The sequence below is a fragment of the Strigops habroptila genome, chromosome Z (genome assembly GCF_004027225.2).
Source record: "Strigops habroptila isolate Jane chromosome Z, bStrHab1.2.pri, whole genome shotgun sequence".
NCBI lineage: Eukaryota > Metazoa > Chordata > Aves > Psittaciformes > Psittacidae > Strigops > Strigops habroptila.
Window position 1 is genome coordinate 99,364,716 of NC_044302.2, and position 19,563 is coordinate 99,384,278.

Consider the following 19,563-nt stretch of genomic DNA (forward strand, 5'->3'; position numbering starts at 1 on the left):
CTGGGCCAGAGCCACCACCTCCCTGCAGACTAAACAGTTGCAATGTTTTCTCCCATGACCGAAAGAATTTAGAAAAGGGTCCCGGTATGAAACTTTACATGAACTCTGGGTGCCACGAATATCTCTGGCTGGGAGTCTGTTAACTCCTCCGGTTCCCTCCTCATCTGTGCGGTTCAATCTCTGGGCAGATGGAGGACAAAGTCATCCCATGATGAATCTGGCCGACTGCCTGCACGACCCCCGTGCTCTGCCACCCGAAACGTTTCCATACATCCATCTTTCTGGGTTTCTTGCTTCCTTTTAAAGGAGAAAGACAAGATCTCTGGCCATAATAGAGCTCTGGGGCCCCCACTGTAAGAAGGATGTGGACCTTTTGGAGCAGGTTCAGAGGAGGCCACAGAGATGCTGCGGGGCTGGAGCAGCTCTGCTCTGGAGCCAGGCTGAGAGAGCTGGGCTGGGGCAGCCTGGAGAAGAGAAGGCTCCTGAAGGGGACACCTTAGAGCAGCTCCAGTGCCTAAAGGGGCTCCAGAAAACCTGGAGAGGGGCTTTGGGCAAGGGCCTGTAGGGACAGGACAAGGGGAATGGCTTTAACCTGCCAGAGGGGAGATTGAGATGAGCTCTGAGGCAGAAGCTCTTCCCTGTGAGGCTGCTGAGGCGCTGGCACAGACTTTTCCCAGAGAAGCTGTGGCTGCCCCATCCCTGGCAGTGTTCAAGGCCAGGTTGGACACAGGGGCTTGGAGCAACCTGCTCTAGTGGAAGGTGTCCCTGCCCGTGGCAGGGGGTTGGAACTGGGTGAGCTTTAAGGTTCCTTCTAACACAAACCGCACCATGATTCTATAATGCCCAAGGCCTCTTAGACCTGCTTGTAGCCATGTGTGCACTGAGGTCCATCCACTTCCCTGCGCCACCCAGCTCAGCAGCTTCCTATTCAGGGGCAGGTTTTGGGGATGCAGGAAGCCACTGGGGCTTCATTCATCCATCGTTCCTGGCTTGTGGAAAAGCAGAGGTCAAGCCTTGGTGTCTTGCACTCCACAGCCACATTGATGGTCCCACCCCATGGTGAAGCACCACCAAGTACATACTCTAGAAAGATCTTTGCATCCCACAGGGAAAAGCATCCAGGCACCCAGGAAAATCCCTCCTTGGATTGAGCCAATGTAAACCAGGAGTGCCCTTGCAAAGCTCCCGGTGGCAAACAGGATTAGCTGCCTGTTTTTTTTCCCTGCCTGGTTTCATTCGTCCACGGGCAGGCTGGCATTTCCATAGGCACAGCTTCATTTCGAATGCAAGCAGAATCCCTCCAGCCATGGTGCCTGGACGAAGCAACACCTCCTTCCACAGCCACTTTTCCTCCTCTTATACCCCTCTTTGCAAACTTGGCCCATCCTCCCTGACCCCTCTTACAAAGAGGACACATTGCATGGGCAGAGCTTAAAATGAGAGCAGCCCGCTGGCAAAATCCAGTTCCTGGTGCATTCCCCCTGGGATGCAAAGCTGAGCATCTCTGGCTGAGGCATCTGCAAGCAGGATCCATCCATCAGCCTCTGTTGGAGTCCCTGTCATCACCCCAAGTTGGCATTGGCCGTGGGATGTGCATTTTTTCAGGCACAGAAGTGGCCTCTGAGCAGATGCTGGGGAGGGGTTTGGGGCTCAGACCTTGCGCTGAGGCAGGGAAGGACTTGAAAACTGCCCATCAAACCATCCCCACCCATATAAAACAGCTTCTATACACTTGCTTAGGGGATTTCTTCAAACCAGAATGATTTTACACTGAGCTTATGCTTTGGGGAATACAGCCCGTGGGCTGGGAGATTTATACTAATATGTTTTTCCATGCAGTGGGGGCGCTAACACTGCTGCAGATGCTGGGATGAGCAGGGATCCACTGTGCTCGATCCCTCTCTTCCTTCCACCTCAGTGTAACAGGTAGGGGACTACTGCCCCAGGGACTGGATGCTCCTGGGGACATAGAATTACAGAATCCAGACTGGTTTGGGTTGAAGGGAGCTTAAAGCTCATCCAGTTCCAACCCCCTGCCACGGGCAGGGACACCTTCCACTAGAGCAGGTTGCTCCAAGCCCCTGTGTCCAACCTGGCCTTGAACACTGCCAGGGATGGGGCAGCCACAGCTTCCCTGGGAAAAGTCTGTGCCAGCGCCTCAGCACCCTCACAGGGAAGAAGTTTTTCTTCTTTGCTCCCATCTTGGGGAAGGGTTGCCCAGGACAGGACTCACAGTATCTCCCAGCAGCCAAAGGTAACCCACGTTTTGCCCACACATGCTTGCAAAGGCAAAGGGCATGTCGCTGTCTCAGGGTTCCCACAGCACTGGGACTTAAATGAGTATAACAGGGTCTTCTGCAACACACCAGAGGAGCAAGGCTGCTGAGCAGGGGCTGCTCCCCTGGGCACTACAGCCATGGGGTGTCTGCACTGTGGGTCAGACAGGCGCCCCGGCTGCTCTAACAACCCAGCAAGGAAATCAATCTGTATTTCTTCTCAGTCCTTTGTCTTCCTGCCAGTCCCTCTCTATGGGACTCAGAAGTTGGCTTCTAGCTCTCAAAAATATCATTATTTCCCTATGTCCGTGCATCCTGCTGTCTGTCCGTGTCCCTCTGCTCGCTGTAGGGTCTGGCTGGGGAAGGCAGTGCCATTTTGCTGTGTGATTGTGTCTGGGTTCATGGGATAACAGGGCTTTAAAGTGGTGCTAAACTGCTGTTATCCAGCTGAGCAGACATGCTGGCACGTGTTTGGGAATCCAGAAAGGTGCTAGTTAGGAAGAGCAGCAATAAAAATTAAGTAATGATGAGGAAGACAGCTCTGTCACCTGGGTACTGCTGGAGGAGGTGCTGGCAAACATCCTCTGGTGAAGCAACCAGAGCTCCCAGAGCATCCCACTCTCTTCTGCAGAGTATTTCTGCTCTGTGCATTGTCCCACTTGAAAACTATTAGGAGAAATAGTTCTGTGATAACATGGTATAAGCCTTGGTAACTGCTCATGGTCATCCCTGGCAGTGTTTGAGGACGGGGCTTGGAGCAACCTGCTCTAGTGGAAGGTGTCCCTGCCCATGGCAGGGGGTTGGAACTGCTTTAAAGCTTTAAAGTCCCTTCCAACCCAAACCATTCTGTGATTCTATGATGTCAGAGCTTCCACTGAGACAGTGCTCCAAGATGTCTAGCAACCGCTAGGTCAATAGCAACACTCTTCTGTTGGCACATCCATCATTATGTTCCCACCTGGGTGCTTTAAACCTCAACTAAATCAATAATTAACTGCTTCCACCCCTGCAGCCCCCAGGGACCTCAGACACGTCGCTAGCTCAAGCTGTGAGACGCCCACATCGGGTGGGTAATTGCTGATGATCCCAGATTTGGAGCCAGACAGAGAGGTCATGGTGAGGCCAGGGGGCAGGAGGTTCAAGTGACCACTCGCTGGGTCACCTCAGGGTGTTTGAGACACGGGCTTGGGTAACACAGGTTACCCAAACTTGAGAAATTTAAAATTCATGGATGTTCTTAATGCTGGGAGTTTGCTCAGCATCTGCTTTAGAAGAACCAGGGGGTTTTGTCCTTACTTCCCCTTGCTACCCAAATCCTTTTGAGAGGAATAAGCATACTTGTGTCTGCCTGACGGCTGCAGGATCTTTGTGGAGTTGTTCTTGCAGAATCAATCACTTAATGCAAGTTATGTGTTATGTAGTGGTTGGCTCATGGGTGGTAGGTGACACAGGGTGCTGGTCACTGTCCTGTTAACCTGGACCTTCACCTCACAATGCATTTTGGAAACCTTTCTGATTAGAAACGTTCACAGAGCTGTGGCCATCATGAAACCAGGTCTATGCTGAAGGCCACCAGTAGCATTTGCTACTCTTCCTGAAGTGGCCAAACACCCCAAGAAGAAGCCGGTGCACGTTCATGTGGTGCAGATCCAGAGGAAATGGAGTGATGAAAGTCTGTGGGAGTGAAATGCCTCATGGCTGGGTGAAGCTGGGACCTTTGCAAGGCTGGGCACAGAGTGTCATCTTTTAATCTAAAAGATAATCTAAAAGTTTATCTGCTTTGAATGACAATAGCTCCTTTGTTGGAGTAATAATAATTGTCGTGATTTGCATGTCTCAGTCACACACCCCAAAGTGCTTTGCAGAGGAAGATGAGCAAATAATTCCCGTTTTCCAGCTGAGAAATCAGGGTACAGAGGTGATGGGAGCCCACACAGGACTGGAAATAAAGCTGTCTTTTGTGCTGCTCTTTCCAAGTCTTGTGTGGAAGCTGTTGGCTCAGAGCAGGTTTTCTATTATCATCCTATTCTGCTTTGTCTTACTGTCTCTGTGCTGCCAGTAGCAAGGGCAGGGATGATGTGGTGGGATCTCCGTATGGTTCAGTCCTCCTGGAGTGTCAGCGTGATGCAGGCAGAGAGGCTGCTGAGAAGAGCAGAGCCCATGGAAGAGCCGATGGTCCCACCTCATGTCCCACCATCTCCCGTGGGTTGTACAGCAAAGGAGCTTGTGTAGTGGTGTCCATGTGGGGTGAGATGTGGGAAGTAGCTCTGCTTCAGAGGCGCTCACTGAGACCCTGAGCATCCATGGGTGGAGGTGTTCAAGCACTCCTGGGTGCTGACAGAGCTTTCTCCAGCGCCTCCTGAGCTCCTTCTGAATGCCACTGCTATAAACCACTCATCTCACTGGGTTATACTCCCCAGAAAGCAAAGCTGCAGTCCAGAACCTCCTCCAAGCCAGGACCTAAATATAAGTATTATTGAAATTACAACCAGGGAATAATGCATCATTGTTAAGTGCGGAAAATGTCCTTTACTGGAGCCCTTTCTAGGAGGGTTTGGAGAGAGAGCACGTGCGGGTTGTGCTTCTGCAGGAGAGCAACAAGAGACGGATGCTCTCACCTTCTATCTACCAGCTCCCTCCTCCAACCTGTTTTATTTGTCTCAAGGCCATTTTTTCCAAAGAGCCATTTAAGGCTCCAACCTTTTGTTGGAGCACATTGCCAGAAAGATCAAGTATTTAGCACAGCCTCTCTCAGCTTTTTATATAGCGCCCAGCACTGATATCTAAGCATTATACATTTCTTTTTTGCGCAGTATTTCTGACTCAGTATTTCCTGCCTCCTTGACAATGACTGAGTAAACAGCAGAACTGCCAGAGAAAGAGCCCTGTGTTTACAGAGCAACAAGCCTAAATCTGTCCTTTTTTTTTTTTTCCATCAGAAGGTGGCGATGCTTAAATTAACCCTCATTTTTATCCCACACTAAACTTTTGCCCTCCGAGTTGCTGCGGACAGAGTCAGCCGTGAGGCGGTGGGCCCAGATCTAGGGAAGAGTTATTTGGGACTCGTCTTAAAACAGTGTGGCAAAGTCCCAAGGGATGAATTTTCGGCTGCAGCTGTCTGTGCTACAGCAAGGGCTTAGATCTGATGGCAAAACGCTGCTCCTCGTCCCACTTGACTCTGCTGCCCACCAGAAATGGATTTTCTTCCCATGCCTTGGAGTGGCAAATCCACTTGGCTCTTGTAGCTTGATCCTGGTCTTGGAGAGGTCTGATGTCTGGGCCAAGAAAGGATAGCATTGCATGAGCTGCATCTATGAGGAGTGGGCTTTCACTTGGGTATAAGACTGGAGAACCCCAAGATAAAGGCATTTTCTATTTCCATTGCTTGGTGGGAGCTTCAGCCAAGCTTAGAAAGAGTACAGCAGGGAATGTCAGAGGGTGGGCTAAGCCCTGACCTACCCATCACACATGGTGAGGCCCAACATGATGAACATGTTTAGCCTTCGGGTTTATGCCCCAAACTTGTCCTGTATGAGGCCTCTTTGGAGGTCCCCTTGGCATCCTCCCACTTGCCACATGGTTTCCCAATGAACTCTTCTCCCAAACCAGGCAGAGAAAGGAAGTCAACCCTGCTACCTGGTATAAATACATTTTATTTTAAGTGATAGGCACTGAAGGAAGGTCATCCAGTAAACGCGCCCAGATTATCTACGGGCCAGGGCACCCCCAAATTAGTAATACAATTCGTGTTTAAAAATACAGCCAAACTGATGAAAGATAATTTGCTTACTGCGCTGACATCACCACCTAAGCATGGGGCAAGCCAATCCACTGGTTATTTTTATATAGCTCCGTGAGGCATTTCCAGAGCAAATGAAGGTCACTGGGCAGGGCAGTGACCCGGCCGTGTGGTTTCAGCACTCTTCAGCCTCCTCAGTGCTTCCCATTGGTGGTATGGAGGTCTGTGGGTCAGGGCACGGCTCCATCGGATGTGCCCTGGGCACACGGGACATGGGTTTGTTCTCTGCTGAGCCGCTCTTCGCTGCCAGCCAGCTCTTCACCTCTCCCATGCTGTTGGTCTGGCTCATCTGTTTTGGTTGCATATCCTTTGGAGAAGCCATTGAGTTGGTCTCCACATTCTCCATGCCCTGCGTGATGGGTTGTGAGTCCTCCTGGGAGCACAGCCAATGTGCAACCAGGTCAATCACACATGTAAGTTCATTGACCAGATTACCTAGATGAGAACAATGATCTCTGCATACGTGGACACCCACAGAGAGGTTGGGCACTTCTGCACAGCATTCACGTTGGCTTGCCTGTTTGTGTGTGCCATGGTAGTGGTCATACCTGCTGTCTGAAGGCCAAATTTAAGGACAAGTTAAGCACCCCAGGTCACCTTCCTCATGTGCACCGTAACGCTGGTATAGCACCACCGCGTGAGGCTGAAGGAAGTGCGTATCTCAGGATGTTTCAGGAGAGCCCTGGCGCTACAAGTCCAGCTACCACTGAGATTCAGCTCCTGGCAAGCCCAGCTTTTGCCTGTAGGCAGGCATGGTCCAAAAAAACGCAATTCCTACCTCTGGCAAGTTGCTTTTCCTACTTGGTCAAAGGAGTCAGTATCACACCCATTTGCAGAGTGCATGCAAATGATTTCCTTTTGCACCACTTGGGCCAATCTGAGGCTGCAAATGGAGGAGAATTATTCCCACTGCAGTATCACGTTCTGGGTGAAAATGTTCACAGCGACCTCTGCATCCATCATCACGTTCCATCCCCCTCTCCCATCCTTCATGGGGCTCCATCAAAGTCTGCACAAGCTTTTTTGTGGACATGGGTGGGTTGGGAGAGGACCCCAGTCCCTTTTTATTTTGCAAGGATCTTCTTCAGGTTGGGCAGAGTGTCCATTGATGTCTCTGCTGGGTGGCATCACCCACTGGGTGCCATAGGATGAAGAAAAGAGGGTGCTGAGTGGTGTCATCCCTTCCTGCCCAGCCCCCATGATGAGTTTGGCTTGGTTTGGTGGTTGTTTTACAGCTTGTTTTTTTGTTTGTTTGGTTGTTTTCATGGGTTTTTTTACAGAAAAAAAAGTGTTTTTAAAGATAAAGCGCTGAAGAGTCGGTTTTCTCTCTTGCAAGGCAGCAGAGCGGGGCGATGTGTTTGAAGCAGGAACAGGAAGGAGGAGAGTTTCCTGCAGTGTTTTTTATCTTTCCCAGTAATCTGGGACCGCAGAGCCTGTGCGGTTATCCCGACCTGCAAGGAATTTCCCAGCATTCCCCAGAGATCCCAAAATACGCCTAGCTCCCCAGACACATCACTGTTGGACTATCCCAGGCAGGACATGGGGGCTACTGGGGGGCATCCAGGCTAGGAGGAGCAGGATGGCTATGGGGCTAGAGCCAGGTGGGATGCTGTGTGAGATGCAGGACACAGGTCAGAGGTCTTGGGGCATCAAGGAAGAGCTCCAGGGTTCAAAGGGTGCTTTTTGTCCCAGGGTGGAAGTGGCCAGTGGGTTACCTTATGGCTGGGCAAGGTTGGAGGTCCCTATCAGTGCAAACAAGGGGCATGGGATGCTCTCACTTGTGTTTTTACTTTCTCAATAGTCAGGAGGTTGTTTCTATTTGATTTTTTGCTTTAATTCAAGTGAAAACTCCAGAACAAGTAATTTGGTAACCCCTGGGTGATAACCTGAGCTGGCAAACAGCCCTTCTCCTCCTCCATCACCGCCCTGGCGCTGGCTGGATAATGAAAGGACGAACTCTGCAGACTCCCCCAGAGAGTCTGCAAAGACCCAACAGGATTTGGCTGCAGGTTGACTTCAGAGTCGCAGACACAGTTGGGCAATTGCCTTATAGAAATGGGTGTAGAGAGGAATTAGTCATCACTGCTTGGCTAATAAGTGCCTCGGTTATTTTACAAGTCTTTTTCCTGCATATGCAAATGTATTTTTTTATCCCCTTTTGTAATGAAACATATAAATAGCTCCTGTCTTGGATCTTCTATGCATACGGTTGTGTCATGAAAGCAATCATCATGCTTTTGCCTGGCTTGTTTTAGCAGCTGCTTTACTTACCTTTGTTTCAAAAGAAATATCTCCCGTGTGTTGTCCGGGGCATGAGAGACAACTTTGGTGTGGTGGCTTTTATATCTCCCTGCCTCTGCAGAGTGCAGCTGCAGGTTGGAGCATTCGCAGCAGCAAACCCTTTTGTCTCAGGCAGTAGGCATAAACAGAGATGAAAAAGAAGTAAGATGATTTATTTAGTCACTGGATTTCAAACATTGTGCAACCCGCCCTGGGAACACATGGTGTTGAGAACAAACTTGTCCTGTTCTTTAATTTCCCTGTACTTAGTGTCTACTAATTTTTAATGCCGAGGACAGGTCACTTGACAGAGGGAGGTCACAGTGACATAGAAGGCACTATAGAGCCGGACAAGCAAAGTCATGTGGGACATCTTGCAGGAAGCTCTGCAGCATTGCTGAGAGCCCAGGGAAACCCTCTTGGCTCTGAGTGCGATGCACATTCTTGTGTCTTCCTCTAGAAAGGATTTTATTTGCCTTTCTGTGTTGCCCCTTTAAAAACACAGCCTCTTTGCCACACAATCCCAACACACACGTATCCCTTTTCATATCCTGCCTTCGGGCAAAGCCCTTGTTTTTCTCCCCAGCTGGAGGACCGATGGGGAGGCAGCTACCTCCCTGCACGCTTCCTCCTGATGTTGTTCCATAAATCACGTCATTCAGATAATCCTTGGCCATGGCAACCGTCAGCTCCGGAGCAGGGTGACCTTTTAATGCCAAGCCCAGGATGCCCTGATGTTCTTCTGTTTGGGCAGGGAGCCAGTCTCTACCTTAATTTCATGAGACCCCGGGGAACAGCCAGTCCATTAGGATGCCCCTGGCCAGACACCAGGTCTGCAGAAGATGATACTGGAATCAACAGGGTGGGCAAGTCTACCTTGACCACCCTGCCATGGCCACCAGCATCCATTGCATTTCCCCTTGCATATCATTCAACCTCTTTGTTGCTGCTTTCATTCAATATTGGTTGTGCATACGGAAAAGAGCCCCTGAGTCTTTCTGAGAGGAAGGGCAGGGCACGGGGGACACTGTCGCTAGTGCAAGCCGTGACAGTTATTGCAGGAGTTGGTGACATTTCTACAGTACCTGCTTTCTGGTGACTTTGCTTGTGTTGAAATTCCAGCCGCTCCGCGTGCATTGAGTAATCTCCCCACTGTTACTAAAGAGTCAGTCTGTCTGTCTTCCTCCCCACCACCCTGAGTTTCAATTTCCTCCTAATTCTCTCTCTAGACAGCCGTTGCCTCTCCCGGGGTGATGCGGTTTTGCTGATGCAGCCTGTTGTCTCTGTCCCTCCTGCAGAAGGATTTCACCATGCGGGAGGAGTTGCAGCAGCGGGACGTGGAGCGCTGGCTGGGGTTCATCACCTTCCTCTGCGAGGTCTTCGGCACCATGAGGAGCAGCACCGGAGAGCCCTTCCGAGTCCTTGTCTGCCCCATTTATACCTGCCTCAGGGAGGTAAATGCCTTCGGAGTTTGTCCTTCTCCACCTGCGGGCCATGCTGTTGTGTTGCAGCAGCGAGGAGCCCATGATTCATAGATGTTTGCTTTATGATTCCTAGAGGTTTGCTTTGCCAGCATCAACACTTCTCACCCCAGAATTACCTACATCCGCAGGGATGTGTGGCTTTTCCTGCATATCGTATTTTTGCTAGTTAAAATCACGTCCTACAAGCAAGGCCCCTTTGTCCAAGGGTTTGCAAAGCCCAACAGTTGGGATTTGCAAACTCGATGCTGGAGTTTGCAAATCCCAACATTGTGAAAATCCCCAATAAGAAGCTTAAAAGGCTTAAAAAGCTTCTTAAAAGCAGGTGAAGCCACCTGAACAGATGAGACAGACCCGAGGGGAGGAAAGAGGGGGAGAGGTGAGATCCCATGTGTCCTTACTACCCAGCTAGTGCAACAGAAACCCAGCCCTGCCACTAGAGTTGGGACATTTCAGAGCCTGAGCTCGCCATGGTTTGGGGTGGTGGCAGAAAACCTTGGTGAGGGCAAACAGAAGAGGCAACTCGAGTGTTAATGTTCGGCAGAACAGGAGAGGGCTTTCCCCCATCCTGTTCTAAAGATGGTTTTGTCTCCTGCTGCTGTCTGTAGAAGGCTTTCTCAGAAAAATCTGCCTCGTTGCCCAGGGTTGGAGCTGTGAATCTCAAATTGTCAGCAGCGCTTCTGTTGGGCCATAAATAACTTGCTGTAAAATAAGTTCTCCGCTAGACCTTGGGCAAGGGAAGGATAAAGAAACTGCCAGCGATGACTTTTTTACACGCATGGGAAGTTTCCTCTGAATGCAAACACATCATAAACATTTTGTCTTCACAGTAATATTGTGGGTAGGGTTCACAGACGGTGACTGTAGCAGTGAGAAAGAGTCCGGGCATTGTGATGAGGCACACATATCCACAGGAGGAGGTGGGAGAGGGATGCTAAGAATAGCCTAACTTCCCCAAAATCTCTGCCCACAGGGATATGTGTCACCTTATGGGGAAGATCTTGGCGTCTAGCAAAGTCCCCATTCCCATCCGCTTCCCATCACAGCCATGACACAGGTTCTGCCAGGATTTTTCCTGTCTGCCCTCACCATGCCACCACGGCCCCTCTTGTAACCTTGCTGGTATGTGGGGGCACAATGGTGGCCTCAAGGTGTGCAGAAGGACATGAACTTCACATATAAGGGCTATTTTTTGCTACACGGCAGCTCCATAAAAAGCCTTTACTAATTATATCAAGGCGTCATGCATAAATTTTGCTTCTTTAAGATACAACTCTCTTTCGTTAGCAGGACAGCTCTGTCCCTGTGGACAGTCATTTGTCATAGAAGACTCTTACCTTACCTGACATGGATGAGCCTGAGTCTTTGATCAACCATCACAGTGGTTAATCTGTGGCTGCTGACTCTACCGGGTTGTGACCTTGACTCATGCCGTTCCATTTCCGTGGCTCTGAGATGGGGTTTTTGCCACTGCCAGCTAACCCTGACACACAGGGCCAACCCAGGAGAACAGGACCACCTATTTATCGGCAGTGATAGGTGCCAGGCTCTGAGATGGTTGCCAAAGCCAAGCTGTAGGTGCAGCCAAGGTGGTGAGCTCTTCCAGCTGCACCCAGGAGAGGACAGGGACATATGCACAGGCTGGTCCTGCTGGGTGCTCTGTGGGATGATGGAAACTCCCTAATCATGCAGAGTGCTCATCCTTTGGTGAGTTTTATGAAGCACATGGGCTGATGTCCCAGGGAAGGAGGGGGTGTCACCGTGAAGTCCCTATAAAGTTTGGGACCTCTGCTTGCCTGGGGACAGGTTCATAAAGTGCAGTATGGTTCCTGAGGTGCAGCATCATGGGGGTTTTCCCCCTCCTGCCAATCAGCACATACATCCCCATGTTCAATCTCAGCCCCTCACCCCTAACTCATTCCCCTTGGGCATCCCCCAGCAAAGCCCCTCTGTGCTGCCCACAGTCATACATAGCTCCCTCTGCCTCCATCCACCACCCTTTGATGATAAATCATTAGCAGAGGTGAGATAACATCTCTCCCTCTGCCTGTCCTTTCAGCTCCTCTGGCTTTTTAGTTTCTCTGTCTCTTTTTTTTCCTTTTTCCCTTTTCCTTTATAGCTTGGGCAGGCTCAGCCAAAGGTCAGCGAGGGAGCAAGCAAGAGGAAGGGGAAAGTTGCCTGATGACTGAGGCAGGAATGTCTCTTCCCTTCCCCCTGCAAAGCTTCCTCTCTCCAGCTCCTTTCATTTCCCCCCAAAATAAAATCTTATTAACACCATCATTAGTTGTGGAGCTATGCCGGGTGGGAGGAAGCAAGGATGGCAGCAAGGACATGGGTGAGGAGGAGCTGGGGATGTGGCTGGGACATCAGGTGGCAATGCCGGTGTTATTTATTGGATGGGTTGGTTTTGTGGGCTGGGAATAACAAATCAAAAATCAAAACTGCAGTTCATTTCAGGTGAGGCTGGGGTGATAAATGCTGGGGTTTGCTGGGTAATGGAACCGGCACTCATCACCGTCCTCAGGGAAGCGTGCAGACCGCTGGATTTTGATGCCAGCCACGGCAACAGTTGTTTAATCACAGCAAAGGAAATTTGGGTCAGAGCTGCTCCCTCGCCTGGGCAGCATTTCGGGAGCCAAGGGAGTGGCTGTGCCCCTTGGCACACACATAGGGCACGCCAAGGCCCCATCCCGGGGGGCTCTGCCACGTCATCCTCTGTGCTCATCACCTAGGCTGGAAAACAGGATGGGGGGAGAAGGAAGGGTCTGCCACTACCTCCAACATGGTGACTGCATCTCCTGGGAGCTGAATCAAAAAGTCCAATTTCCAGAAGCATTCTGAGGGTTTGGGGTGAGATTTGTGCAGGCAGAGAGTGTCTTCACAACAAGGTCAACGCTGGGATTTTAGGCAAAGAGATGGTTTGCCAAGGGAAGTAAAAGGTGGGTCCAGGTCTCGTTAAAATGGCTTGATGGAGCACGGTGAGTTTGGACGGTGGTTTGGATCAAAACATGTTTTTCTGCTTGGAATAGAGTGTTGTTTAGGTTGGAGAAGGGAAATGGATACCCAAGCTCAGCCCAACGATCACTGTTGAAGACAGCTGGGGAAAAGGAGGGATTTTTGTGGCAACCAGAGGAGAGGCCTTTGCAAATGAGAACAAGAGGACTATTGCAGCCATCAAATCTGGGGAGCCTGGGAAAAGAATAACAAAGCAGAGAAGTTAAATAGAAATAAAAGAAAGAGCTTTCCTCCTATTCTTCCCTCGGTGCTTCGGGGAATGGAGGGCGAGCTGGAAGAGGGCGTTGTTCCCAGGGAAAGGCTTCCCCTGGGGATGGTTGTGCTGCAGACAGGGAACCGCGAGCTTGGCACTTGCCTGCTTCCAGCCTTCCTCACATGGGACCAGTGGTGGCATCCTCCAGGGCCACATTCCTCCACGAGTCTTTTATCTGGCTCGATGAAAGCGCTTTCAGCAGCTTTAGGAAGTTCTCCTGGCTCCTGCTTGTGATGGTCTAAGCAAGAGGGATGTCTCACTGTCTTCTCCCAGCCCTAAAGCCCATGTGCTCTCAACTCTGGCCTCACTTTATTTCACAAAACCATGCCAAATTTGTCCCTGTACATCTCCTTCTGCCCCTCCAGGATGGTGGGGAGTGAACGTGCTGACATCCTTCCTGCCTGAAAGCCTCTGCCCCATGCCCAAACAGAGGACCACATTCAGCACCACTCCAACAATACTTCATATTGCATGTCCTCCAAAACCAACTAAAACCAAGGAGAACAACCAAGGGACTTTGATTCTTGCAGTCTGGCCATATTTATTCTTTTCTGTGGCCTTCCACAGAGTCAGCACAATGGAGAAAATGCGTTAAGACCAGGGACCAGCAAATGCCATTTGAACCATCTACAGGGCAGGAGCACTCCAGAGCCCTGTGCCTGGTGCAGCAAGTGCCCAATGGCTCCTGAAGACATAGAGATAATGAATATTGCTTCCCATCAATTGTTCACTGATGGTCGCCGCTTTTGCCTTTCATAGCTATCTCCTAACCATGGTTGGAGCTGGTTGTTCTTCATCCTGCTCTGTACTCCTCATGGATCTGTGTTTGTCAACAGGGTTGGCATGGGCCAGCCCAGCTTGCTGCCCTCCCTGCTTCATCCCCTGGTGCTGCTGGTGAGGAGAAGCATTAGGACTGGGTCCTGAAGGACCTGGTCCAGCTCTTGGTGCTGGCTGAGGTCTGAAGGGAAGGAAGGATCGTATCCATCTTGGGTCCATGGTTGTGCTCTGCAGAAGCCACGACAGATGAGTGGTGTCGGGAGGTTTGGCTCCTCTTGTGTCTCAATCTCATCCTGAGCGGATGTCGTTGGGATGCCAACCCAGGAGGTGCCTCTGGGCCTGGGAGCTGCCACCTTCCTGCCAGCCCTGTGCCAGGAGGAGCCGCTTCCAGCCGAGGTGGCTGGTGTCGAGTGCTGCTTTGGATGCATCTGTTTACTTTTATGACGCCATTCAGCAGTCAGACCCGACTTCACAGCCAGGTAACCTGAGCAGTTGCCTACGGCAGCACAGCGAGGAGGTGGAAAAACAGGCTTGTGGGACCTAGAGCTGGAGAAGATGCCATGTCACATTGTCACTGTGGTCCCCTCAGGGCACCTCGCCGATTGAGGTCCCACAAGGGCAAGCAGCAGAGCATGGGCTCTGCCTCCTCTCACCCCCCATAATAACCCTGTTCCACCCCTTACCCATGCCCCTGTGCTCTTCTCTTGTGCAGGGCTTCTCTCCTGTTGAATGTTTAAGGTTCCTCTTGAATCCTTCCTCCAGCCCGTGGAGGTCCCTCTGGATGGCAGCTCCTTGTGCACATTCAGTGGTCCCCCCAGCTTGGTGTCATCTACTTCACAAGAGCATGGTCCCACCTCCTTCAGGTCATGGATAAGGATAGGGCAGGTCCTGGGGTAGATGCCTCAGTACTCCACTGGCCTCCAGGTGGAGTTGGGTTGTAAGCCAATAGCTACAAGCCTCTAAACCCAACCATCCAACCATTGTTTTTACCCATCTGGTTGTCCACCCTTGGATGCAAGGGGACTGGATTCCAGGGGTGACAAGGAGCAGCGTTGCTGTGACACCATCCCATTCTGAGCTCCCATGGGTGCATAGGACAGGGCTTTTAAGGGAGGTTTGAAGGAAACCCCAGGAAGCATTTCATCACAGAGAGACTAATTAAACTGCAAAACCCCTTTGTGCAATTGGCTGCGGGATCCATTCACGGAGATCCCTCCACCAAAAGGGGGTTATTGCTGCTGGGGCTGGGTGGGTACCCTGGGGCTATCACCCTGAGCATCACCACCCGTGAGGGAGATGTGGGCATTGACCTGACACAAGACAGATGCTTTTATGGTCTCATTAACATCCCTGGGGACAGAGGGCAGCGCCTGGGAGCGGTGAATCAGCCCCACAGAGGCAGCAGGGAGCAGGCCCAGCAGGCTGGCAGCAGGCAGGACAGTTGCTGCTCTGCAGGAGTTGTCTCCTACCTCCAGTCTGGTTGGCAGAGACAGTCCCATTTCAGCATCGTTTAAAATCTTGGCACGCTCCCATCGCTTCCCTGCCTTGGTACACGCTGCTAACTGAAAGCCTCGGGGTGGTGGTGCAGGGAGGATAAATACTCCCTGTCTAATTGCCTTCCCCCTACGTCTGAGTCTGCGGTGCAGCGTGTAGACGGGTATCCACTCCCCTCCCTTCTCTTAGTGCCTGTTATCTCCTGGGGCCATGCTGTGTAATTTAGCAAAATATTCTAACACGGTAATTAACGTCTGAACTTCAAGAGGGCACTGCCTTTTCACTGTCTCCTTCAGAGGAAGAGAGAGGAAAACCTTCCAGTCAGATGAGTGAGGAGGGTGGTGCTGTTTGGAAAAGAAAATTCTATCCTTTAACGTGGGGTGCTGCTTTTTTTTTTTTTTTTTTTAAATCACTTTCATTTTTAAAAAAGCATCAGCCTTTTGAGTCAAAAAAAGGGGGTTTTGACACTATAATGAGATACTAGGATTTTTAAGATTATTATAGTCAGAGAATTAGGCAGATTTTTTTCCTGTATCGAATAAGCAGGAAGGGGACTGGATCCTGACCCTGTGCCACCCTTCCACCCAGGTAGCATCGTGAGGCCAGGTCTGACCAGAGAAAATAAGTCCTTTATGAAGAAGGAGACTTATTTCCATATAAAAGGCCCCTTCTGGTTCCCCCTATCCAGTCCTGCAAATATCAGTGCTTTTGTCTCCAATCCGGCAGACAGGGACAAACTGGGAAGTGGTTTGTAGGGGAAAGGAAGGAGGATGGATGAGGGATGTGGGATTGAGAGGGAAGGGATGCCAGGGAAGGAGGGAGAAAGAGGAGATGGAGGGACACAGGAAGGAGTGAGAAATGGGGAGAGCAAACAAGTGGGGAAATGTCATGGGAATCCAGAAGAGCTGGAAGAGCTGTGAGAAAAGTCTGGGATGTGGAGCAAGTGGGATGATGTGGACATGCAGAACCATGGCAGGAGGGAGCACACAGGAGCAAAGAGCAGGGACGGGTCCATGTCTTGTCTGTAGGAGCATGCTCCCAGCAGGGAGGGATGTCCTGGTGCCTCTGCTCCTGCCGTGCAATGAATAAATAAATAGCCGTGCAATAAATAAATAAATATCCATGCAAAAAGCTCTCACATAGGCAGGCCCCCCATAGCTGTACTGGCAAAAACCCTCCTGCAAATGCAGCTTGCATGGGGAAGAAGTAATTCCTTGTAACTGGCATTGATTTGGTCAAAGGGCAGTGTTAAGGTGAAGGAGATAGGGTCTTATTTGCAAGCAGATGAGGACAGACCAAACCAAGGAGCGCTGTGTGATGCCTTTGAGCTCAGCTGCTCTGTTGAGTATTCTATGTGCAGGAACTTGTAATCTTGGAAAGCTACAGGATTCATTTGGCATATTTTAAATAGGGGAGGAGAAATGCCACCCTTATTTCCCTGGGACCCACGGAGAAGGCAGAGGAAGCAATTAGGGCAGATAAAGAAACGCGGCTAGATACCATCTCACAGGATGGTCCCTCCTCCTCGCGTGGCTTTGTTTTTCTCCTTCGCCCTCCGTACCAGGCATTGTTAGTTCCCAAAAACCCCTTTCAATGGGATGTAAACACAACTATTTGCGTCTGCCGCCATGCGCTCTCGCCCTCGGCAGAGCCAGGAAAGCCGGGAGCGTCCGGCAAGCCAGGGTGGAGCCCGCCGCAATCAAGCGCGATGGTCCCGCCACTGTTTCTTTCCACGTTTTGTGTTTCCCCGGGACCCTTGGGATGAGATCACATCCTCCTCTCCCAGGGTTATTATGTCTTCGGCCGGGGCAGGATGAAGCCGGCCGTCTGGGTGGCTCGGTCTCCCTGCGTACACAGACTGGGTGGCTCTGTCCGTCTGTCTCACCAACCTTCGGGTCCTGAAGGTCCACCTCCAGCCAGGGGATATGTAACCACCGGGCTACTGTGGGGTTGTAGTGTCTGGGTTGATGAGTGACCAGATTTTCTTCATCATTGTCTGCAGTAATTGCCTCTTAATGGTTTCCATCTTCACAGGAATCCCTTCTGCTGTTCCAGATCTGGGGAGAGTCATGTTTCATGGTTTCCCTTGTCTACAATGGAAAGGAGTAGGAGGAGTTTCCCATGACTGGGTACAGGGTTTTGTTCCTCTGGCCTTAATTCAATTTGCTGTTAAGTGTCTCTGAGTTCCTCAGGAGCCTGACAAGGAGGATAACCAGTATTTTGGTTTACTGGATGCAATAAACAAACTAATCTCTTCTTACCATCCTCCCAGGGAGCCCTGGTTGGGTAATAGGAGAAGTCTCCTCCTAAGCTGAGAGCAGCACATCACTGTAAAAGGAGTAGTGCCACCAAACAAACTCCTTCAACTTGTCCAAAATACTTTAGGGAAAACGTCTCCTATGGACACAGCTCTTGACGCAGCCCTGCCAGCACAAGCAGCTCCAGCCCAGAGCTCCTTCCCTGCTGTGCCACCTCCTCTGGGCAGCTGCTTGTGGGACCAGCACTGACCCATGCTGGTGGCCTCTTCTTAATGGAGTTGCTGTCAGCATGTTCTCAACCAGGCTGAGACCAGGCCACCCGGGTCAGGGACCCCTCCATGAGGTGCATGGGCTTGTGGCACCTTGTGCATCTTCAGTGGGCTTGAAGACTTCACAAGATCCCCAGAGGGGCGTGAGCAGAAGGTGGTGCACAGAGAAAACACCACTGCTAATGGATACAGCCCGGCACAGACTGCCTCTCCCAGCTCAGCTGGGTTTTTGGAGCCCAACAGATAATGTTTTGGAGCAGAGCCTGGTGCTTTGTGCTTTCCCCATAGGAAAAGGTTTTCCCCAAAACTTTGTGTTTGGGCAACCTCAGCATCAAATGGGTGAGCAGAGAAGAACCACTTACGCCTGTGGACTTCTAAAAGCCTTCTGTTTCCAAGTGCTCACTTGACTCGTCCCTAGGGAAAGCTGTCACCTGAGTTCCCTAGCTCCCAGAGTATGCCCAGAGAGGGACTCGAGTACCCCTTTAGAGAGGTGGCACTGTCACACCTTGTTGGTGGTGGCAGGATCAGCCCAGCTGACCTTCTGTTGTCCTGGTTTGAGGAGCTGAATCTTCTAACAGGAGCGGATTGTAGAAATCCAGAAACTGGCCTTACTGGTGGAGTGCTTTGTAATTACTCATCCCACACACCCTCATTTGTACTTTGCGTTTTCCCCAGTCTGGCTTTTTTCACCACACCGTGCCTTGTGACAGTAGGAAAAGTAGAGTTGTAGCAATGGCCTGTAGCTCATAGAAGTGCGTGACTGTCCCCATGCAGGACAGCCAAGCAGTCCCATGGATCTTATCTCAGGCATCTTCCTTAAAGACTTGCGACAGTAGCTCGATAAGAGGCCACTGGAAGAGCAGAAAATGGCTATTGATGTTTTTCTGCACTGCAGAACGCCTGTGGAGTGCAGCAGAACTGGCTTGTGCTCCTGGGAGGACTCATCTAGCAGACCACAGGGCTTCCAGGAGGTTTTTGGGGCAGGAGTTCTCCAACTGTGGTCTATTAATCCACCAAGAGTGCCTACAGAGCCATGTCAGCAGGAAGCTCTTGTGGTTGTAGGGGATGATCATAGAACTGTAGAATCCCAGACTGGTTTGGGTTGGAAGGGACCTTAAAGCTCACCCAGTTCCAACCCCCTGCCACAGGCAGGGACACCTTCCACTAGAGCAGGTTGCTCCAAGCCCCTGTGTCCAACCTGGCCTTCAACACTGCCAGGGATGGGGCAGCCACAGCTTCTCTGGGCACCCTGTGCCAGTGCCTTACAGCACCTTCACTGTAAAATATTTCTTCCTTCTACCGAGTCTGAACCTCCTCTCCTTTAGTTTAAAACTGCCACTTCTCGTCCTGTCACTACAGGCCTGACTAAAAACTATGCCCATCTTTCTTGCGAACCCCCTTATTAGGGGTCTCCATGATGACCCTAACCACAGAACTTGAACAGAACCATCTTATTGAGGACAAAGTCCACCACAGCACTTCCCATTTAACCAAAGAGGACTGCAAAGCACCATCTCTGCTGCACCCTTTCAGGTACAGCATGTTCATTCTGCTGAAGCTCCAAGTGGCACAAGTAGCTGTTTTTTTTCCTTCTTCCTAATCAAAATATGTCTCCATTTTCACCCGTTACCTCGTTTTACACCAGTGGTTGCTACACCACC

The 19,563-nt window shown here is 50.8% G+C and overlaps 1 protein-coding gene across 4 annotated transcripts in view; it reads left to right on the top strand.

Annotated features, from left to right (window-relative positions):
- The window catches only part of CTIF (cap binding complex dependent translation initiation factor), a 150,677-nt gene that overhangs the window by 119,624 nt on the left and 11,490 nt on the right, over window positions 1-19,563 (top strand). For all 4 annotated transcript variants that reach the window (XM_030512942.1, XM_030512939.1, XM_030512940.1 and 1 more), the window contains one exon: window positions 9,654-9,809. In XM_030512942.1, coding sequence (XP_030368802.1) covers window positions 9,654-9,809 — 156 coding nt within the window. The remainder of the gene's footprint in view (window positions 1-9,653; window positions 9,810-19,563) is intronic.